The 24662-nt window shown below is 48.9% G+C and overlaps 1 protein-coding gene across 2 annotated transcripts in view; it reads left to right on the forward strand.

Moving 5' to 3' along the window:
* Positions 1 to 4764: 4764 nt before the first annotated feature.
* LOC309556217 (uncharacterized protein) overlaps positions 4765 to 24662 on the forward strand; it is a 270651-nt gene continuing 250753 nt past the window's right edge. The window contains exons 1-3 of one of the 2 annotated variants that reach the window (XM_082258619.1): positions 4765 to 4969; positions 7728 to 7844; positions 24263 to 24329. In XM_082258619.1, coding sequence (XP_082114745.1) covers positions 4859 to 4969; positions 7728 to 7844; positions 24263 to 24310 — 276 coding nt within the window. In that variant the 5' untranslated portion in view covers positions 4765 to 4858 and the 3' untranslated portion in view covers positions 24311 to 24329. The remainder of the gene's footprint in view (positions 4970 to 7727; positions 7845 to 24262; positions 24330 to 24662) is intronic. The other variant, XM_082258618.1, reaches the window with a different exon arrangement.

Below are 24662 nucleotides of genomic sequence, written 5' to 3' on the forward strand. Positions count from 1 at the left end.
ATGCGGTTTTTGCAGGGGTGTAACTACAGGGGTTGCAGGGGTTGCAATTGCAACCGGGCCCCATGCTCCAGGCCTGTGCGGCTCCCCTGTACACCTGGATAGGAGGGGCGGCGGGGGCAGCATTTAGAGAAATCACTGTAGCTGCAGGAGGAAAATGGAGGAGATTGGTTCCTCTGTATGCTGCCCCCGCAAATCCTCCTATTCAGTTCACTTGTGTTCTGCTGTCTCTGGGCCCTTGTGTGCTACCCTGGTTCCCCTCTCCTGCCGGCTGCTGCAGGGGATGTGTCACAATAGAGAACCAGGAAGGGTCGGTAAATATGTAATTTACCAGCTCCTTCCTTTTCTGAATGGACAGAGTCATAGTCAGTCACATTGTAAAAAAATTAAATAAAATGATAAAAATAATACAATTAAATACAGGAACTTCTTTTTTTTTTTAAATCAAGAAAAGCTTTATTGAGAAAAACTAACACCATTACAACAATAAAACTTTCAGGAAACATCAACCGTAATAAAACATTAGTTAACCCACGACATGCCCCACTCTTCCCGACAGTAATATCATAGTTGCCAACATTTGAAAAAAATTTCCAGGGACACTTTGAAGCACAGCTATCAATTACTTACCACACCCACTTCCCTGAAGCTCCGCCCACTCTGCATAATTAATCTCCACCTAGTCATCAGATTATGGGGTCTACTTCATAAAGAGAGAATTACAGGAAATTGAAAAGGGAATTAAAAACTTGAGGCCAAAGTAGCAGAGTTGGAATAATTCTCCCATTCAGCTGCACTACTTCTGCCTAAAGTTTAAAATTCTCATCACAATTCCCTGCAATTCTAAAGTGTCAGCTTGTCGGAAGGTGCTCTGCCTCCCCCTGCTGGCAGATTTTCGGAAAGTGCACCATGCTGACACCCTGCCTCCGGTGACACGTTAAATTTGCGACAGGCGGGAAGAGTGAGCGGGCACCGAGAGAGAGACAACCTGTTGCCAGAACTACAACACATAGCTGGGATGAGAGCGACACTGTGTGGAACAAAATTAAAAAAAATGATTAACAGGGACAATGTAAATTACCCGGGACAGGCTCCTATTTGCCGGGATTGTCCCGGGAAAAACGGGACAGTTGGCAGGTATGTAATATTTAATTTTACAGTTCAAGGCAGAGAATCCACAAAACAGCATAACAATGAGGATGGCCAACCCCCTTCCCGGCCCACAAGCAGGAGGCAATCAAGAGTGCTACATTGAAAGTTACGTTAGCAAACGGTCCATAATGAGGTCATTAGGAGCCATACCCGGGCAATTCAGCCACATGCCCCATATCTTGGAAAACTTCTGGGGTGACCCCCTATGCTGATAGATAACTTTCTCCATGCGAAGAACTTCTTTGTTTCGCCATCTTCTCTTGCATTATTTGCCAATTGCAAGGATCCATTGACAGATGCAATCTTGTCTGTAGCGGGAATCTCAGGAAAGCCCTCCACACACTGAGACAGATTCTCCATGGACATTCCTTCACCAGCATTTTTCTGCACTGAAACAGTTCCAGCATTTGCAGACACTGTATCACTGTCGCCATTTTGATCAGACTAAAAATTTGTCCACAATTTTCTATCTTACAGGCTGAGGAACGACATCCTCCTCCTCATCTTCATCTGACGAGTGGGTGGAAAACCGAAACTTCCTGCCACTTAAAGCGGAGTTCCGGGCATGAAAACTTTTTTTCAGTGAACATACCCCCGGGACAGTCAGGGTTAGTACATTCCACAATGGCTAGCCTCTGATCTGTCCCGGTTCGCACTTACCTGCAAGAAGAAATACTCACTTATAAAATTTCTTCTCCAGCGTTTCCATCTCTCTTGTGGGCAGCTGAAGCCGGCGCGTCCTTTTCTGTGTCTTCTTCCGCGTCTTCTTCTCCCAGAATGCGCCTGCACCGGCCCTTCTCATCACTTCTGGTGCGGCGCCGCATTCCTCCACAGCTTCTGGGCATGCCCAGAAGCTGTTTAGCAGGGAATGAGGCGTCGCCCCGGAAGTGACGTGCGGGGCCGGTGCCGTCGCATTGATTCCTGGGAGCGATGACGTTCAGCTCCCAGGAATCATTGCAAACCGGAAGTGACGGCGGAGCCGCGGCCGCAGAGGGAGGAAGTGAAGAATAGGTGAGTAAAAAAAAAATACCTAACTATCCAATTCCTTTTCAGGTGAAGGAGACCAAGCGGATGGTCACAAAAAAAAAGGTCGATTTTGTGCCCGGAACTCCGCTTTAAGGGAGATTCCATTTCCGCAATGGCTTGCAGCAATCCGCCATTTTACTCAACCCCCTCCTGAGATGGCCCAGGCTGCTGGGGAGGGGGTGCATATACCGACTCAGACACGACAGATGCTGAGACAAGGGAAGTACTGGGGCCACCATGTAAATCCACTTCCTTACTCCCCATCCATATTGTCGCCGTTGCTGTGACATCCACCCTCTGATTGGTGTTCACACTGGCACTCTCCTTCATCTGTTGGAATCTCTCCTCATTCTCATACTTCTCTTTGAACACACCGCTGCTTTCCTTCATAGAGGCCTCCAACTTCTCCTGCTCTTTTAATGCCTCCTCCAGAGACTTCAGCGTGGAGTCTTCCCTCTCACTGCTCCCGGTCTTACTGTGCAAAGATTTATTTTTCCTGAAATCTGCTTTCAGGACAGCAAGCTTCTGTTCCTCCTTAGTAATATGGCGAAGTCTATTCACCACTCTATCCTGGAAGGCTCGTGTGGCACCCTCCTAGGTAGGTGCTAGGAAAAATCATATATTGGCCCTGTCTGCCTATCAGAGAGGCTGGATCTGTTAGCTGTTCTTTCATATGCTTCCAGGTGTGGCCTGTTAAGTCTGGGGAGTCTCCCCACTGTATCCAATGAGGAACCTTGTTGGACAGTGGAGGCTGCTGCGGGGGGGATGTATCAGGATGGAGAGTGGGGAGAAGGGGTCGATAAATACAGTGCTGTATCTTGGCCTAGGCCAACAAGGCCCAGGTCTAGGGCAGCACTTTGCAGGGGGGCAGCAAAAAAGCTGATGGGGCTGCACTGATATGCTGCCCTGATGGGCACTGATATGTTGCACTGATAGGCACTGATAGACTGCACTTATGGCCACTGATGAGGCAGGACTGATAAGCTACACTGATATGGCTGCACTGATAAGGCAGCACTGATGGGCACTGATATGATTCACTGATAGGCTGCACTAATGGGCACTGAGAGGCTGAACTGGTGGCCACTGATGGGGCTGTACTGATGGCCACTGATGAGGCCGCACTGATATGCTGCACTGATGAGGCTGCACTGATAGGCAGTAATGGGGCTGCACTGATGAGCACTGATAAGGCTGCACTGATAGGCATTGATGAAGATGAACTTATGGGAACTGATGAGGCTGCACTGATGGGCACTGATAGACTGTGGTTGTGGTCTGTGGTTTACAGATGACAGAGTGGGTCATAAACAGAAAAGGGTGTGGCCTTTACAGGAAGGGGTGGGCCATATTTAAATTAGGAGTGCCCAAGTTTAGCCAGGCCTAGGGCAGCACAAAACCTAAATACACCACTGGATAAATATATCATTTACTAGACCCTTCCTTTTCTGAATGGACACAGTAAGTGATCAGTACCGGTCACTGACTCTGCCCATTTATAACTGAAGCATAGTAAACTGTGTTTACTATGCTTTGTAAATGAAGGAGAAAGCCTCTGTACAGAGCTTTTCCTGCCCATTATTCCTGTGCAGCTGAGTCTACAGAGCTGTGTCCTCATTCCCCTTTCTCTGTCTCAAAGGAGAAGCATCAGAGGTCTGTTAAGACCCCCGATTACTCACCAAATCCCACAAACGGGGCTCCTAAAAAAAAATGTAAACAACAACAAAAAAAAATTGTCAAAAAAAAAAGAAGAAAGGGGGACCATATGCATAACATGTTAATAGGTCCCATGACAGGAGTAGAGGGCCCAGTGGGATCAGTGGGAAGAGCCTTGGGCCCAGAGGGGAGGACCCATGCTGGGGGTCCTTCATGGTTTCTTGCACCAGGGCCCTGAAGGTTCTAGTTACCCTTCTGGATGGACTGGATGGACTGGTGTCAACCTTCCAACCTTACCAACTATGTAACCTATGAGACTATGACATTTGTGCTTGGAAGAAAAGTTTTAGGAGCAGAGGATTTGAGCTAGAATGGGGGGGTTGGGAGGAGAATTTGTCCTGGCGGTGGAGATTTGGAGTGGGGAGAGAGGATTTGTGCTTGGAGGGGTGATTTTTTGAGGGGGGGGGGGATTTGGAGAGAGAGAAAGGAGTTGAGCTTGCAGAGAGGATGGGGGGGGGGGGGGGTGTTAGCAGGGGGAATCTCAGCTAGGGGGTGGATTTGTACTGGGAGGAGGGGTATTTATGCTTTGGGGGTAAGCATGCAGATTAGATATTTTTATGGGGGGGGGGTTGTAGACAAAAAATACTCATACATCTTAGGGGGGGTGCAGTTTTGTATGTTTGCCCAGGGGTCCAGATGGCCTGGTTCTGGCACTGCCTACTACTATAGCACCTGCCTAGGAGGGCGCTGCATACCTGGAATAATACATTTTATAGAAAGTAATTAAACATCATCAGTATAAAAAACAGAAGAAGACGATGTGACAGTAGAACAGGGAAGGATGTTGCCTCATCTGTAGGTTTGGATCCTGCAACCGGCCAGTCCAAGGAAGAGGGGGGGGGAGGGGAAAGGTGGTATACAGTATAAGAACTGCTATTAGCACTGTGCAGTATACAGAAGGTGGGGGTCACACATTGTACATCTTTCTCTCTTGTTGCTGTAGTGAGGATCGGGCTGAGGGTCAGTTATGAGGACTCTAATCTTGGGGGGTCTCGTTGTCTGTGTGCTGCTGGTGACCCCATCTAATGGTGACCAGAAGACAAAGCCTGGAAAGAAGCAACAGGATGGAGGAGGAGAGGTGAGTTCCCAGGGGGGGGGATTGTACAATGTGGGGGCGCCACACATCCAGGAACAATCCATCCACATCATAAGACCTTCTATAGACACAACTAGAAATGTCCATATACCCTATATTACCAAAAGTATTGGGACGCCTGCCTTTACACCCACATGAAATTTAATGGCATCCCAGTCTTAGTCCGTAGGGTTCAATATTGAGTTGGCTCCACCCTTTGCAGCTATAACAGCTTCAACTCTTCTGGGAAGGCCGTCCACAAGGTTTAGGAGTGTCTATGGGAATGTTTCACCATTCTTCCAGAAGCGCATTTGTGAGGTCAGGCGTTGATGTTGGCCAAGAAGGCCTGGCTCACAGTCTGCGCTCGAATTCATCCCAAAGATGTTCTATAGGGTTGAGGTCAGGACTCTGTTCAGGCCAGTCAAGTTTCTCCACCCCAAACTCGCTGATCCATGTCTTTATGGACCTTGCTTTGTGCACTGGTCCAAATCATTTGGTGGAGGGGGCATTATGGTGTTGAGTTTTTTTCAGGGGTTGGGCTTAGTTCCAGTTAGGGGAACTCCTATGGCGTCAGCATACCAAGACATTAGGACAATTTCATGCTCCCAACTTTGTGGCAAAAAAAGAACCCCCTCTGCTACTTAACTGAGCAGATCAATATCCCAGTAGTTTACTTGACTTGATGCTATACTCTGTTCATCCTGAGCACCTCTGACCTCTACAGGCTAGACAATGGCACCCTGACTGCCATTAGGTATCGGGATGAAATCCTTGGACCCATTGTCAGACCCTACACTGGTGCAGTGGGTCCTGGGTTCCTCCTGGTGCAGGAAAATGCCCGGCCTCATGTGGGGAGAGTATGCAGCCAGTTCCTGGAGGATGAAGGAATTGATATCATTGAATGGCCCCCACGCTCACCTGACCTAAATCCAATAGAACCCCCCTGGGACATTATTTTTCAGTCCATCTAACACCACCAGATTGCACCTCAATCTGTTAAGGAGCTCAGTGATGTCCTGGTCCAGATCTGGGAGGAAATTCCCCAGGACACCTTGGGGTATTTTGTCGTTTGTGATGACGTCATATCCATCTGGGAATATCGGTAAATCTCCTCCCGATGTCCGGAGGTCAGGTGATCGTCTTCTATATATGATAACAGCAGATTCTGATTGTTACATCTTTATTGTATCATTTGTGATGTAGTTTGATGGATTGGATACTTTGTACACTTCTTGAAATTGAGAATAGCGGGAGCCCCGGGCTAATTGGTTGTTCCAGATTTTGGCTTCTCCAGTCTTAGCAAATTCACCATATTGTGTTCATTGCACCCCCTGGAGGCGGGTACATGGGCCAAACTGGAGGCGGGGTTTTGGCATACTGGCCATTACTCCCTACAGGGGCGTACCTAGAGCATTTTGCACCTGGGGTGGATCCTATATCTGGCACCCCCCCCCAGGCATGCAGGCGACGCACTGCACATTGACGTGTCATCAAGTGACATCACGTGTAGCGCCTCTGCGCACTGCAACCCAGAGCCCGAAAGAATCCTCCTTCTGCTCCCCCCCCCCCGGTGGCAAGGCCCCTCCTCCTCGAACCATTTACATTATACAGCCCCCGCCCCCCATAGAAACCTTTACATTACACAGTCCCTGTCCCCCTCCAATTGAACCCTTTATATTGCACAGCCCCAGCCCCCCCATAGAACCCCTGACATTATACAGCCCCAGCCGCCCCCCCAACAGAACCATTTACATTACACAGCAGCTCCCCCTCCAATAGAACCCTTTACATTATATAGCCCCCACCCCCCATAGAACCCTTTACATTACACAGCCCCCCCCAGTAGAACCCTTTACATTATACAGCCCTCCCCAATAGAACCCCTTTACATTACACAGCCCCCCCCCCCAATAAAACCCCTTTACAATACAAAGCCCCCTCCAATAGAACACCTTTACAATACAAAGCCCCCCCCAACAGAACCCCTTTACAATACAAAGCCCCCCCATAGAACCCCTTTACAATACAAAGCCCCCCCCAACAGAACCCCTTTACAATACAAAGCCCCCCCATAGAACCCCTTTACAATACAAAGCCCCCCACCAATAGAACCCCTTTACAAAGCACCCCCCCAACAGAACCCCCTTACAATACAAAGCCCCCCCGTAGAACCCCTTTACAATACAAAGCCCCCCCAACGGAACCCCTTTACAATACAAAGCCCCCCCATAGAACCCCTTTACAATACAAAACCCCCCCAATAGAACCCCTGTACAATATAAAGCCCCTCCCCCCATAGAACCCCTTTACAGTGGCGTACTAATGGGGGGGGCGGGGGAGGGGGTGTTCAGCCCCCGGGGGCCACACATTAGGGGGTGTCATGGAGCACCATGGTGACACCTGGGGCCAAATTGCGTCTGCCGCTCACTGACAAAGGAGGGTGGAGGAGGAGGAACTGTTTAAAGCAGAGAACGGGAGAGAGAGATTCACCGTCACTCACGAGCCCTGAATACACAGCGGGCGCTGCCAGAGTTATCTGTGCTAGTTAATGAGAAGGCGATTTGTTGCTAGGGGGTCCTAGCAACCAATAAGATCGTAATCCCAATCCTATAAAATTATATATATATATATATATATATATATCTGTGGAGGGGGGGGAGGGGATGGAGGGTTGGTTATGGTGATTCCCATTGTAGAAGAAAAGCCGGTCCTGCCCGGTCCTTATCCTCACCGAATGATAAATCTGTGTTTTATTCTATAGAAGAAGCCGATGGATTCCGGAGATCGGACAGTCCCAGCAGAACTCAGCGAGAGTCTCATAAAGGAGAACTCCGCAAAACTCCCGTGCTGCCGATGGCCGAAAAAGAATCCGTGCAAGGTAAGGGAATGGAGAAGACACTTTGAGGTCTATTTATAAAAGAATCTCCATAACTATTCGTCCAGCGCTACTCCATGTACATTCGTTCTGTACGAGGGATCCAGCGGGTGTGAGAATGGGGAAAATCGAATGTTCTTCAGGAGTTTTCTCTTTAGGACGAATGTTCTTATGAATATAAATAACAGAAATCAGTGGGCGTGGCCTCTCACCTGCAGATGAAATGAGCGCTAATAGATTATAAATAGTCAGTGCTGATAACAGTGTGATAAGCTGACCATAGGTAGATCGGCATTCAAAAGAGACCGAGAAAGGTTCGATCCATCTATGGCCGGCTTTACTGGATTATAAGTAGATAGATAAGCCACAAAATAATAATCCCATAGACTGGTGATGATGATGATGATCCCATAGACTGGTGATGATGATAATCCCATTGACTGGTGATGATGATAATCCCATTGACTGGTGATGATGATAATCCCATAGACTGGTGATGATGATGATTCCATAGACTGATGATGATGATGATTCCATAGACTGGTGATGATGATCCCATAGACTGGTGATGATGATCCCATAGACTGGTGATGATGATTCCATAGACTGGTGATGATGATGATCCCATAGACTGGTGATGATGATGATCCCATAGACTGGTGATGATGATAATCCCATTGACTGGTGATGATGATTCCATAGACTGGTGATGATGATGATTCCATAGACTGATGATGATGATGATTCCATAGACTGATGATGATGATGATTCCATAGACTGGTGATGATAATGATGATCCAATGGATTGGTGATGATGGTGATAATGATAATGCTCCTATTAGATTATCATTATTATCATCATCGTTACCATTACCAGTCTATGGGATCATCATCACCATCATCACCAATCTATGGGATCATCATCACCATCATCACCAGTCTATGGGATTATTATCGCCAGTCTATCGGATCGTCCTAACCATCATCACCAGTCTATGGGATCATCATCACCATCATCACCAGTCTATGGTATCATCATCACCATCATCACCAGTCTATGGGATTATCATCATCACCATCATCACCAGTCTAAGGGATCATCATCACCATCATTGCCAGTCTATGGGATCATCATCACCATCATCATCAACAGTCTATGGGATTATCATCATCACCATCATCACCAGTCTATGGGATTATCATCACCATCATCATCACCAGTCTATGGGATTATCATCATCACCATCATCACCAGTCTAAGGGATCATCATCACCATCATTACCAGTCTATGGGATTATCATCACCATCATCATCACCAGTCTAAGGGATCATCATCACCATCTTTACCAGTCTATGGGATCATCATCATCGCCAGTCTATGGGATCATCATCACCATCATTACCAGTCTATGGGATCATCATCACCATCATTACCAGTCTATGGGATCATCCTCACCATCATTACCAGTCTATGGGATCATCATCATCGCCAGTCTATGGATTTATCATCACCATCAACACCATCATCACCAGTCTATGGGAATATTATTCTGTGGTTCATCTATCTACTTCAGTAATCCAGTAAAGCTGGTGTAGCACGGCCCCCACAGGGGATGCTAAGTAGGTTTGTTCAGTGCTGGGACAAGGTCATCCAGCGCCCAGGGCGAACATGCCAAACTGCGCCCCCCCCCCCCCGGGTTGTGCATGACCAATCATTTTACCCATGCCTGATAACCACACTTGATAATTACACCTATGTATAGAGTGCAAAGGTCAGGACTGAATAATTTACCCCTGTGAGGCATTTCATATATGCATGCATACCTACAAACACTCAATATATACATTAAACCACCAACTAATGTACCTGTCTGACCCAAATGTCTTCCCTGAATTTTTTTCATAATAAACATTTAAATCCCAACTTCAGGAAAAAAACAAAAAATCAACCCTTGCAATGGGGCCTGAAAAGTCCCAGTATATTCCTAAGACTGGCATGTAAAAAAAAAAAAAATGGTTTGATATTCTCATTGTGTGTATGGAACTTTTTTATTCTAGGAGCAGGGGATTAGGGTAAAACCACTTAGTCCCGGTTCACACTGGTGTGATGCGGGAAACCCTGCTATTCAGTGCCGGTTACCGCATTGCACCAGAATCGCACACTGGTTTACACTGAGACCTGCAAATCTCTGGGGGGTGTCAATGTAAAGGTAATGATGACACTTCCAGATTGGTTTGCAGATCGCAGTTCGAACTGTGAAATGGTGCAGGAATTGGATCGCATAGGTGTGAACACCCATGCAATTCGATTCCAGTGCGAACCAAAAAAGGGCCCTGCTCCATTCTTGTGCAAATGGGATGCGATTTCAGCCAAAAAGTTTGTATGGCTGAAATCCCATTGCACAGACATTGCATGTGATCTGCACAACAATGTGGTGCAAATCACATGCGATGTCTGGCATTGCAATAGTGTGATTCGGTACTTAAACTGGCACACATGCATAGGTTTTTTTTTTTGGTTTAGGCAGTGGGCTGAATTGAAAAAATAAAACACTTACAGATTCATCCATCCACACAAGAGGTGGATGAAGAAATCCCCTCCACAAGACCTATTCTGATGGTGGGGACTCTTCTCTGCCAGAATACACTGATCAGCATTGCAGCTGATTGGCTGCAAGCTGCTGATCAAACAAGGTTTTCCAGCAGGCTACAATTCTACAGAAGCTCCCATTCTGACAGGCGGCTTCTGTCTAACAGGCAAGGCCACACGTAGATCAAAATTCAGCTGGTCCCTGCTGAACCGAACAAATTTTGATCCATGTGTACCCAGCTTTACCTTACTCCTTGCTCCAGTAGGCTCTCTCCAGTGCTGTGATTGGTCCATGGGAGCTCCTGGGTAAACTGTGACTGGCTGCAGTCACACTCCCGTCTCATCATACCATACAGCAGCCCTCGCAATTTCCACTGGCCTGCTCACATTTAAGGAGTGGAAATTGGTGGAGGGCGAGTGTGAAGCAGAGGTGGACTAGGCTGACAGTTTCCTGGCTGATACACTGCAATAATAGGCACTGATACACTGCACTGATGGGCAATGATAGGCTGCACTTATGGGCACTAATAGGCTGCACTGATGGGCAATGATAGGCTGCATTGATGGGCAATGATAGGCTGCACCTATGGGCACTAATAGGCTGCACTGATGGGCAATGATAGGCTGCATTGATGGGCACAGATATGCTACACTTATGGGCACTTATAGGCTACACTGATGGGCAATGATGAGATGCACTGGTGGGCAATAATAGTCTGCACTGATGGGCAATGATAGGCTGAACTGATGGGCAATTGTAGGCTGCATTAATAGGCACTGATAGGCTGCACTGATGGCCACTGATGAGGCGGCACTGGTAAGCTGCCCAGTTAAGGCAGCACTGATGGGCACTGATGTGCTGCACTGATGGGCAATAATAGGCTGCATTGATGAGGCTGCACTTCAGGCCACTGATGAGGCTGTGTTTAGGGGCGGACTTAGAGGCAGGGCAGGGGTTGGATGGGGAAACTGGTGGCAAGTAACTCTTAAGGCCTGGCTAGTGGCTCAGGGCTTAAAATTTTGAGCCCTGCCATACAGGGTTAATGTTCCTGTATGATATGTGATGAGACTTTGGGTGGTAGAGGAGAGCACTGTAGCTGGCTGGAGAAAATATACATGAGGCTATTTCCCCCAGCACTGCAAGGGTGGACTGTTTCACTTTACTGGAGTTGGGCTGCAACACATCACTTGTTTATGATCAATCTTTGACTAGGTTAGGAATATACGGGGACTTTTCAGGCTCTACATACTGTAGATGTATTCCACATACACACTGTATCTTATTAAAACGCATGATTTTCATAAAGATACAGTGTGAATGTGAAATACATTTACAGTATGTGGAGCCTGAAAAGTCCCCGTATATTCCTAACCTATTCAAAGCATTTTACTTTCTCTTTAGTAAACCGGCACTGCAAGGGTCAGTACAGGCTAATGCCCCGTACACACGTGCAGATTATCTGCAGACTTTTGTCTGCAGATTTATCTTTTCTATGTAGTGCAAGGGCCTGCCGGATTGCATACAAATTGAAAGTGTTTAGATTTGACCTCATATTATATGGTTTTGGTAAGTCTGCAGACAAAAGTCTGCAGATAATCTGCACGTGTGTACGGGGTATTACAGCACAACATTGCACAGTGTAAAACAGGACAGGACAGGACAGATCGGGACTCACAGGAGGAGGAAATTCAGTCTGCTATCTGCAGACATCCCAATCTTCAAAAACTCATTTCAGGGAGGTGGCAAAGTCATTTCAGGGAGGTGAGCCCCCCCCCCACACGCCGCCGACGCCCCCCCCCCACGCACGCCTGCGCCGCACCCCCCCCCTTTCCAATTTAACACTACCAGAGAATAATGAAATGAAATGTAATCAGTATACCTGGTCACTGGTGCTGGTCACTGATGCTGGTACTGTTCACTGGTGCTGGTACTGTTCACTGGTGCTGGTACTGTTCACTGGTGCTGGTACTGTTCACTGGTGCTGGTACTGTACTGGTCTGGTAACTGGTGCGGGTACTGGACACTGGTGCTGGACACTGATGCTGGTACTGGTCACTGGTGCTCGTACTGGCCTGGTCACTGGTGCTGGTACTGGTGCTGGCCTGGTCACTGGTGCTGGTACTGGCCTGGTCACTGGTGCTGGTACTGGTGCTGGTACTGGCCTGGTCACTGGTGCTGGTACTGGCCTGATCACTGGTGCTGGTACTGGCCTGGTCACTGGCCTGGTCACTGGTACTGGTGCTGGTACTGGCCTGGTCACTGGTGCTGGTACTGGCCTGGTCACTGGTGCTGGTACTGGCCTGGTCACTGGTGCTGGTACTGGTGCTGGTCACTGGTGCTGGTACTGGCCTGGTCACTGGTGCTGGTACTGGCCTGGCCACTGGTGCTGGTACTGGCCTGGTCACTGGTGCTGGTACTGGCCTGGTCACTGGTGCTGGTCACTGGTGCTGGTACTGGCCTGGTCACTGGTACTGGCCTGGTCACTGGTACTGGTACTGGCCTGGTCACTGGTGCTGGTAATGGCCTGGTCACTGGTGCTGGTACTGGCCTGGTCACTGGTGCTGGTACTGGCCTGGTCACTGGTGCTGGTACTGGTGCTGGTACTGGCCTGGTCACTGGTGCTGGTACTGGCCTGGTCACTGGTGCTGGTCACTGGTGCTGGTACTGGCCTGGTCACTGGTGCTGGTACTGGCCTGGTCACTGGTGCTGGTACTGGTGCTGGCCTGGTCACTGGTGCTGGTACTGGCCTGGTCACTGGTGCTGGTCACTGGTGCTGGTACTGGCCTGGTCACTGGTGCTGGTACTGGCCTGGTCACTGGTGCTGGTACTGGCCTGGTCACTGGTGCTGGTGCTGGTTCTGGCCTGGTCACTGGTGCTGGTACTGGCCTGGTCACTGGTGCTGGTGCTGGTACTGGCCTCTTCACTGGTGCTGGTACTGGCCTGGTCACTGGTGCTGGTACTGGCCTGGTCACTGGTGCTGGTACTGGTCACTGGTGCTGGTACTGGTGCTGGTCACTGGTGCTGGTACTGGCCTGGTCACTGGTGCTGGTACTGGCCTGGTCACTGGTGCTGGTACTGGTCACTGGTGCTGGTCACTGGTGCTGGTACTGGCCTGGTCACTGGTGCTGGTACTGGTCACTGGTGCTGGTACTGGCCTGGTCACTGCTGCTGGTACTGGCCTGGTCACTGCTGCTGGTACTGGCCTGGTCACTGCTGCTGGTACTGGCCTGGTCACTGCTGCTGGTACTGGCCTGGTCACTGCTGCTGGTACTGGCCTGGTCACTGGTGCTGGTACTGGTACTGGCCTGGTCACTGGTGCTGACCTGGTAACTGGTGCTGGTACTGGCCTGGTCACTGGTGCTGGTCACTGGTGCTGGTACTGGCCTCTTCACTGGTGCTGGTACTGGCCTCTTCACTGGTGCTGGTACTGGCCTGGTCACTGGTGCTGGTACTGGCCTGGTCACTGGTGCTGACCTGGTCACTGGTGCTGGTACTGGCCTGGTCACTGGTGCTGGTACTGGCCTGGTCACTGGTGCTGGTACTGGCCTCTTCACTGGTGCTGGTACTGGCCTGGTCACTGGTGCTGGTACTGGCCTGGTCACTGGTGCTGACCTGGTCACTGGTGCTGGTACTGGCCTGGTCACTGGTGCTGGTACTGGCCTGGTCACTGGTGCTGGTACTGGCCTCTTCACTGGTGCTGGTACTGGCCTGGTCACTGGTGCTGGTACTGGCCTGGTCACTGGTACTGGTCACTGGTGCTGGTCACTGGTGCTGGTACTGGCCTGGTCACTGGTGCTGGTCACTGGTGCTGGTACTGGTCACTGGTGCTGGCCTGGTCACTGGTGCTGGTCACTGGTGCTGGTGCTGGTACTGATCTCAGGTGCTGGCTCTCTGGTGCTGCTCTCAGGTTAGGTCACTGTGTCTGTCACAGAGTGGGGTGTCACGATGATTGGTCCTGGAGTAGACGATGTGCCTGTAGTAGAGAGCAAAGCCGCTGCTTGCTCTCTGCAGCTCCTCCCACAGGCGGAGTGCATGACTCATATCACTCCGCCTGTGAGCCAGATCTACTTCGGCTGAGACATGATTTCTCTGTGCAGGCTTGCTGACAGCTGACACACTCTTCTGCCTGCATCGATGAGTCATCTCATCTGACTCACTGTGACTCACACACAGCCGGGATATTGCCCTGAGCGGGTGTCCGTGAGCTCAGGGCGGAAAGCGGGAGACTCCCGCAACTTGCGGGAGACTTGAGATGTCTGTATCTGTCTCTTATCTTCAGTCTGCAGAGGAGGAGAGGAGAGGAGAGCTCCAATGTCTGCTGGGCAGAAAGCAGTGATGAGGCTGCAGTGTAGTGTGCTCTGCTAGCCACGCCCACCTGTACAGGAGCTCTCATGGTCCCGATCCAACCAGCCAGCCTGTACGAAACCTGTGCCCAGGAGAGGAGAGTGTTTCTCTCCTTTCCAACAAGGGGCGGGAAGCCTGCATACATACTTGCCAACTGTCCTTTTTCCTGGGACAGTCCCTGGAAGTAGGAGCCTGTCCCAGGTAATTTATATTGTCCCTGGAAGCGCCTGTTTATTGGGCTCCCCAGAAATGTTAGGCAGAAGTAGTGCAGCTGAATGGGAGAATTATTCCAACTCTGCTACTGTGGCCTTAAGTTTGAAATTCCCTTTCTAATTTCCTATAATTCTCTCTATATTGGAGTAGACTCTATAATCTGATAAATAGGCGAGATTAATTATGCAGAGTGGGTGGAGCTTCAGGGAAGTGGGTGTGGTAATTGATAGCTGTGCTGCAAAGTGTCCCTGGAAATGTTTTTTAAATGTTGGCAACTATGTGCATAAGGTATGGGCGCATTATTGGCTCTGCTTTTGGACATGTTTTAGCAACACAGGAGCTTAGAAAAAAGGTGATGCTTCAGTGTTTTGGCGCCCCCTCCCACACTCCTCCCACACTCCACCCAGGGCAGCTGGCCCTCCCGCCCACCCCTTGTACAGGTGTTCCGTGAGAAAACCATACCCTCGTCACTTCCGGTGCACCTACGGAGGGTATGGATTTCTCACAGTAGTGTGAGTAATGTTATACTTGCCGCGATTACATTAAAAAAGCTCCTCTGCAACATCAGTCATCTCCGCTCCTTTCCCTGTCACTTCCCTGATCTCGGCTAATAAATATAAAAGCGGATCACGGAGCCTAGATCGCCGTCACTTACATTTCATACACCCGCCGCCGCTTTTATATTAATTATCCGAGATCAGGGAAGTGTCAGGGATAGGAGAGGAGATGCCCCATGTTGCCGCCGAACTGTTTTAATGTAACCGCCGCAAGTGTAACATTACACACACTCCGTAATAATTTCATTCCCTCCGAGCATGCGCACTTGTGAACTTCTCTGCTGTGCAATGACGTTTCCGGGGCTCTGAGCATGCGCACTGCTACGCTGCTCAGCTGTTTCTGACCGGAAGTGACGAGGGTATGGAATTCTAACGAGGTATGGTTTTTTAACGTTACACCGGCCCTGGGTTTGTTTCCTCCACACTTCCTTGACCCTGAGACACCTCCAACCCACTGAACACTATTGGTTCTGACATGATGGTTCAGAGATACAACAATGGCACTTGAATATCAATATATCAGTTTACTGAAATTGAGAAAGGAATAAACAGATATGGTTTTTAACACAACAGGAAATATCCACAGTAGGAACCAAGAATGGAACTCTGAATCCTAAAATCTAAGAATCACTGTGAGGCCTAAGACTCAGATTCCCATGCAATTTCTCCTATAAATATATGAGAGTGACTATCAGACGTTTGACTCTATAATAACTATAGATAAAGCAGTTAGAGCTAACTACCGTATTTTCCGGCGTATAAGACGACTTTTTAACACAGGAAAAAGTCGGGGGTCGTCTTATAGGCCGGATGCTGATACTTCGGAGCCTAACTGAAGAATATGTGATGGAGGGGGGCTCAAAAACGGCCGCGGTATGCTCGGGGTATGGAAAAGAGAGAGAGAGAGCGGCGATGTGGCCAGAAAAACACGCCTCTTTCACCCGTCTGGCCTGCTCTTGTATCCTATTACCGTACCTCCTTCTCTGCGTCTCGCTCCTGAGGACTGAAGTAAAACGGTGCAGGCGCGCATGTGCGAGATCTGAGAGGCAGAGAAGGAAGTACGGTAATAGTTACATAGTTACATAGTTTGTGAGGTTGAAAAAAGACATCAGTCCATCCAGTTCAACCTATGATGTGTGTGTGTATTTGCTGGTAACCGTACATTGTATACCCCTGTATGTTGTACATTGTATACCCCTGTATGTTGTATATTGTATACCCCCTGTATGTTGTACATTGTATACCCCTGTATGTTGTATATTGTATACCCCCTGTATGTTGTACATTGTATACCCCCTGTATGTTGTACATTGTATACCCCTGTATGTTGTACATTGTATACCCCTGTATGTTGTACATTGTATACCCCTGTATGTTGTACATTGTATACCCCTGAATGTTGTACATTGTATACCCCCTGTATGTTGTACATTGTATACCCCCTGTATGTTGTACATTGTATACCCCCTGTATGTTGTACATTGTATACCCCCTGTATGTTGTACATTGTATACCCCTGAATGTTGTACATTGTATACCCCTGTATGTTGTGCTCTTTAAGGTGCCCATCTAATTGTTTTTTGAAACTATCGATGCTCCCTGCTGATGGCACTGCTTGTGGAAGAGAATTCCACATCCTTACTGCTCTGACAGTGAAGAACCCCCTACGTATTTTAAGGTTAAACCATTTTTCCTCTAGTTTTAGTGAGTGGCCCCGTGTCTTATTGTATTCCCTTTCTCTGAAAAGTTTGTTCCCTATGCTAGGGTCGCCAGTACAGTATTTGTACATTGATATCATATCCCCTCTCAATCGTCGCTTCTCCAGAGAGAATAAGTTCAGTGCTTGTAGTCTTTCCTCATAGCTGATGCTCTCCATTCCCCTAATTATTTTTGTTGCCCTTCTCTGGACTCTCTCCAGTTCCAGAACATCCTTCCTAAGGACCGGTGTCCAGAACTGGACAGCATACTCCAGATGTGGCCGGACCAGAGTCTTGTAGAGTGGGAGAATAATCTCTTTATTTCTGGAGTGAATCCCCTTTTTTATACATCCCAGTATTCTGTTGGCTTTGCTTGCAGCGGCTTGGCATTGCATGCCACTGCCAAGCCTGTTGTCTACCAGTACCCCCAAGTCCTTTTCCATCCTAGACTCACCCAGAGGTTCCCCCCTAGTGAGTAGCTTGCTTTCTGGTTTCTGGCACCCAGGTACATTACTTTACATTTTTCAACATTAAACCTCATCTGCCATGTAGTTGCCCACCCCGTTATTTTGTTCAGGTCCGCTTGTAAGGTTTCCACATCCTGCATAGAAGATATTGGCATGCTTAGTTTAGTTTCATCCGCAAATACTGAGATTGTACTAGATATCCCCTCCTCTAGATCATTTATGAATAAATTAAACAGGATTGGTCCCAGGACAGAACCCTGGGGGACCCCACTTTCCACACCCGCCCAATCCGAGTACTCCCCATTAATCATCACCCTCTGGACTCTCCCCTGGAGCCAGTTCTCTATCCAGGTACTCACCTTATGGTCCATACCTACCTTCCTTAGTTTGTACAGTAAGCGTTTGTGGGGAACGGTGTCAAAGGCCTTTGCAAAGTCCAGATACACCACATCCACAGGCTTACCTTTATCTAGGTGGCAGCTCACTTCATCGTAGAAGGTTAATAGATTGGTTTGGCACGAACGATTTTTCATGAATCCATGCTGATTACTACTAATAATACCGTTTTCATTACTAAAGTCTTGTATGTGGTCCCTTAACATCCCCTCCAAAATCTTGCAGACTACAGATGTTAGGCTGACCGGCCTATAGTTACCCGGGATATATCTCGGCCCTTTTTTAAATACTGTATTGGTATCACGTTGGCTTTTTTCCAATCAGCTGGCACCATACCCGTCTGTAAACTATCCTTAAAGATCAAGAATAATGGTCTGGCAATCACCTGGCTGAGCTCTTTAAAAACCCTCGGGTGCAAGCCATCCGGTCCCGGTGATTTATTTTATGTTAAGTTTCTCTAGTTTAGTTCTAAGTCTATCTTCTGTTAGCCATGGCGGCACTTCCTGAGGTGTGTTGTTTAGTTTGGCCTTACAAGCTGGGTTAGTGTAGCCCCCCAATTCTTTTGTGAAGACTGAAGAGAAGAAATTATTTAACACTACCGCCCTTTCCCTGTCCTCTGTGGCCAGATTTCCTTTGTCGTCTTTTATGGGGCCAATGTGTTCTGGCCTCGCTTTCTTACTGTTTATATACTTAAAGAATTTCTTGGGGTTCTTTTTACTCTCCTCCGCTATATGTCTCTCGTGTCCTATTTTAGCCGCCCTGATTTCATCTTTACATTTCTTATTACACTCTTTGTAATACTTGAATGTTGCCAATGACCTCTCAGTGTTATATTTTTTGAAGGCCTTTTCTTTAGCACTAATATGCATTTTTATGTTGGAGTTTAGCCACCCAGGGTTTAGTTTTGCTCTTTTAAATTTATTTCCCTTTGGAATGCACTGGCCAATTCCTTTGTTTAGTATGCTTTTGAAGCACTCCCATTTTTCCTCCGTGTTCTTTGTTCCCAGGGTTCTATCCCAATTGATATTTTCTAGCAGCGAGTGCAGTTTTGGGAAATTGGCTCTTTTGAAATTCAGTGTTCTTATATTACCCCTCTGCTTCCTATTACTATGATTAAATACTGAAACGAATTGACCTATGGTCACTGTTTCCTAAGTTGCCCCGTATCTCTATATTAGTGAGCAGGTCTGTATTGTTGGTAATCAGTAGGTCAGGTACCGCATAGGATACAAGGGCGGGCCAGACGGGTGAAAGAGGCATGTTTTTCTGGTCACATCAGCTTTCTCTCTCTCTTTTTTCCATACCCCGGGCATACCGCTCTGATAGTCTCTGAGACAGGGAGGGCTGGGCAGGCAGGGAGAGCTGACTAATGCAAGCAGGCTTACAACCAGCCATTATAGCACCAGTACAGTATACAAATGTATATTTTAACTGGAAAAGTTGGGGTCGTCTTATACGCCCAGTCGTCTTATACGCCGGAAAATACGGTAACTCCATTGCACCTATGTACAGTATATATATATATATATATATATTTATATACACTTATATATTTACTTCAACAGAATACTTTCCAATCTTAACCTGAAAGAGTGCACTATATCACCTATAGGGGGCCCCTTATCTATAAATTAAATGAGTCTCTTCCTGACAAGGCCTTGTTAATCTTCGCCGGCAGTAGGAGCTCAAATCATTCCATGAATGATATTTGTAATCCAATAGGAAAAAGGGGGATATTTGTAATCCAGGTTCTGTCTCAAATAAAATCAGAATAAGTCACTGTATGTGTACAGAGGCGGCCTCCCGGATTGCCACGCACTATCAAAGCTCAGGAGTGTCCGATGGCAACCGCTCAGCTATATCAAAGCTTTCCCTGTATTTGCGCTGCGTCACAGGCCCCTTTCTCTCTGTCCATGCACCGCTGCACCCACTATAATTGGATATTTCTCACCCAGTCCTCAGACACTTCTGTCCAGCAGTCCTCTGCACCAGGCTGATCACCTCTCTCTGGTGTCTCCACACTGAATCAGTCACTCTTCAGTGACATCCGCCACCTCTCTGTACACAGCCTCTGTTCGCTCTGCTCCCCGTAGCGGTCCGTCAGCACCTCCACCACACGTGGTCTTCGAGGCAAGAGAGCGAACATCCCGCCCCTTATTTATCAGCTCCCCCATAATCCTCAGCGGAACCTGCAGCTCCCTGGGAGTGTAGTTCAATCCAGCCCACTTTCCAGTCTTCATCCTGCTTCGGACTACATTGCCCAGTCTATGGGATCATCATCACTATCATCACCAGTCTATGGGATCCTTATCATCATCATCATCACCAGTCTATGGGATCCTTATCATCATCATCATCATCACCAGTCTATGGGATTATTATTCTGTGGCTCCAGGGCCGGTGCAAGAATTTTTGACACCCTAGGCGAAACCTTATTTTACCGCCCCATTGGCCCCGCCCCTGACTCCACCCCCTTCACCCTGCCCATGGATATGGTAGAGGTGGCGGTGATGGAGATTTTTGCAGCGCCATTCCACCTATTTCTTCAGCTTTGGGCGGCAGAGGGGGGGCAGAGGAGGAGTAGGAAGGGGGGGTAGAGGAGGGGGGGAGAAGAGGAGGAGGAAGGGGGGAGAGGAGGAAGAGGAGGAGTGGGAAGAGGAGGAGGGGGGGGAAAGGAGGAAGAGGAGGAGGGGGGAGAGAAGGAGGGGGAGAGAAGGAGGGGGAGAGAAGGAGGGGGAGAGAAGGAAGGGGAGAGAAGGAGGAGGAGAGGGGAGAGAAGGAGGAGGAGAGGGGAGAGAAGGAGGAGGAGGGGGGAGAGAAGGAGGAGGAGGGGGGTGAGAAGGAGGGGGGAGAGAAGGAGGAGGAGGAGGGGGGAGAGAAGGAGGAGGAGGGGGGAGAGGAGGAGGGGGAGAGAAGGAGGATGGGGGGAGAGGAGGATTAGGAGGGGAGAGGAGGAGGAGGGGGGAGAGGAGGAGGAGGAGGAGGAGGGGGAGAGGAGGAGGAGGAGAGGGGAGAGGGGGAGAGAAGGAGGAGGGGGGAGAAGAGGGAGAGAGAAGGAGGAGGAGGGGGGGGAGAGAAGGAGGAGGGGGGAGATGAGAAGGAGGGGGAGAGGAGGAGGGGGGAGAAGGAGGGGGGAGAGGAGGGGGAGAGGAGAAGGAGGAGGGGGGAGAGGAGGAGGAGGAGAGGGGGAGAGAAGGAGGAGGGGGGAGAAGAGGGAGAGGGGGGGAGAGAAGGAGGAGGAGGGGGGGAGAGAAGGAGGAGGGGGGAGATGAGAAGGAGGGGGAGAGAAGGAGGAGAAGGAGGGGGGGAGAGGAGGGGGGAGAGATGAGGAGGAGGGGGAGAGGAGAAGGAGGAGGGGGGAGAGGAGGGGGGAGAGGAGAAGGAGGAGGGGGAGAGGAGGGGGGAGAGATGGAGGAGGAAGGGGAGAGGAGAAGGAGGAGGGGGGAGAGGAGAAGGGAGAGGGGAGAGAGGAGAAGGAGGAGGGGGGAGAGATGGAGGAGGAGGGGGAGAGGAGAAGGAGGAGGGGGGGAGAGATGGAGGACGAGGGGGGAGAGATGGAGGGAGAGATGGAGGAGGAGGGGGAGAGGAGAAGGAGGAGGAGGGGGAGAGGAGAAGGATGAGGGGGGAGAGGAGAAGGAGGAGGGGGGGAGAGGAGGGGGGAGAGAGGGAGGAGGGAGGGGGAGAGGAGAAGGAGGAGGGGGAGAGGAGAAGGAGGAGGGGGGAGAGGAGGAGGGGGGAGAGGAGAAGGAGGAGGGGGGAGAGGGAGGAGGGGGGGAGAGGAGAAGGAGGAGGGGGAGAGGAGGGCTGAGAGAGAGAAAAGGAGTGAGGGGTGGAAGAGAGATCCCCCTAGCCCTGTCCCTATCTGCAGCCCCTCCTGTGTTACCATCGTCCCAGTCTCTGTCTGAAGATGTGCAGGCCAGGTCTATGTATGATGGACGGTAACCTTCACCTTCCGTGCCATGATGGCAGTCTGGCTGTTTGATCCTCTTTCATTCGTCCAGTTCCACTGAATACCGCAGCAGCCTGCGCCTCCCGCCCTGTCCTCTATTACAGCTCTGTGCCCCCGATCAGCCTGTCCTTCGGGTCTGGAAGAAGAGGAAGTTGGAGCCGACCATGCTCTGGAAGCACGGGGTACGCTGCTCCCGCTGCTTCTCTTTAGGGGGCGGGGTCAGGGGGCGAGGTCAGGGAGGAGGCGGCCGCTGTGGAGCTCTTCTACCAAGTCCCAGGCTCAGACCTATCTGCCCTTGGCTGGCCCCTCGATGATCACCGCGCTGTGCAGCGATGAATGCCCAGCCACCTACACCCCAAGAGTGCTGCTCATTGCTGCCGCGCCGCCACAGACAGGGCCGATCGTAAAGGAAAAGACACACTGAGCAGCTCCAGGCGCCCTCTCCTCCCAGTGGAGAGTAGGTAGGCCAGCGGCCGTGGTTGCGCCCTTGGCAGCAGTGCGCCCTAGGCGGCTGCCTAGTCTGCCTATCGGTAGCGCCGGCCCTGTGTGGCTCATCTATCTATTTGTAATCCAGAAAAACTGGCCATAGGTGGATCGAAACTTCACAGATGATGATGATGATCCCATAGACTGGTGATGATGATGATGATCCTATTGATTGGTGGTGATGATGATGATAATCCAATAGACTGGCAATGATGATGATAATTGCATAGACTGGTGATAATCCTATTGATTGGGGATGGTGATGATAATAATCCCATAGACTGGTGATGATTATGATAATTTCATACACTGGTGATGATGATGATCCTATAGACTGGTGATTATGATGATAATTTCATAGACTGGCGATGATGATGATGATGATTTTATTGATTGGTGGTGATGATGATGATCCCATAGACTGGTGATGATGATGATAATTTCATAGACTGGCGATGATGATGATGATCCTACTGATTGGTGATGATGATGATGATAATTTCATAGACTGATGATGATGATGATGATCTTATTGATTGGTGGTGATGATGATAAAAATCCCATAGACTGGCGATGATGATGATCCCATAGACTGGTGATGATGATGATAATTTCATAGACTGGTGATGATGATGATGATCTTATTGATTGGTGATGATGATGATGATAATTTCATAGACTGATTATGATGATGATGCTAATGATTCTATAGGATTACCATTATCATTTTCATCCTCACCATCACGAGCCTATGGGATTATTACATAGTTACATAGTAGGTGAATAAAGACAATCGTCCATCCAGTTCCCCCTGTGTAGGTGTGTGTGGCCGTAATCATCTCTCATACCCCTGAATGTTCTGATCCTTGAGATGTACGTCTAGTAGTCTTTTGAAAGTCACCATACTTCCCGCAGAAACCACCTCTTGTGGTAGAGAATTCCACAATCTTGTAGCCCTAACAGTAAAGAACCCCCCTCGTTGCCTGAGGTTAAAACGCTTCTCCTCTAATCGCATTGTATGTCCTCGAGTCCTCATGCAATCCCTTCGAATGAACAACTTTTTTTCTAAGCTGAGATCCCCATTAAGATATTTATAAATTGCTATCATGTCCCCCCTCAGGCGTTTCTTCTCCAGGGAGAATAAATCGAGCGATTGCAGACGCATTTCATAATTTAGGTCCTCCAATCAGTTTAGTTGCCCTTCTCTGGACTCTCTCCAGCTCCAACACATCCCTCCTGAGGACTGGTGACCAGAACTGGACAGAATACTCCAGATGCAGTCGGACCAGAGTTTTATAAAGTGGAAGGATTATAGTCTTATCTCTGGAATACATCCCTTTCTTTATGCATGCTAATATTCTGCCGGCTTTGGCAGCTGCCGCTTGACATTGCATGCTATTGTCTAGTCTATCATCAACCAAGACTCCCAGATCTTTCTCCATTTTTGATTCTCCCAGGGGTTCCCCCCCAAAGTGTATTGTGCTTTTATGTTTCTAGTCCCCAAGTGCAAAACCTTACACTTATTATCATAATCATCATCATCATTCCCAAAACAGTTGGTGAACTTGCTCAGATCGAATGTACATGGCATCTCTCTGGACGAATATCTGTACACATGTTCTATAAATAGACCGGTCATGTCTGTGGGGTCGTCTGCCACCATCTTCTGACATCTGTCCATCACTATACTAATACAGATCATCTCTTCTCTCTCCTCAGCGCTGTACAGGACAGGGTACATTTTCAGAGGACAAAATTGACCAATGACATCACAGCCGATGATCAGGTAATCGGGGTTCTATGTGTTATTCCTGGGGGGGGGGGGGGGACACACACGACTGTAAATTGAACCCTTTATACATCCCTACCTACTACTTCCTGTACAACACTGGGCTGAGGGGGGTGTAACCCCTAGCAGGAGATTTACCTTCACTTCCTGTCCCATATCCACAACAGGAGGTCATAGGATGCAGGGAATATGGGGTTACTGTAGGACGCTCTCCAAACTGTTCAGTGACACATCGTGTATTTACCAAACATTGCACCCCGGAAATATTCCCTTTTATAAATGAATGAATAATAAATCAATGAATAAACCCGAACCAGGAAATAATTTCAC

The sequence above is a fragment of the Pelophylax lessonae genome (assembly GCF_965119305.1).
Source record: "Pelophylax lessonae genome assembly, chromosome: 5".
Taxonomy (NCBI): Eukaryota; Metazoa; Chordata; class Amphibia; order Anura; family Ranidae; genus Pelophylax; species Pelophylax lessonae.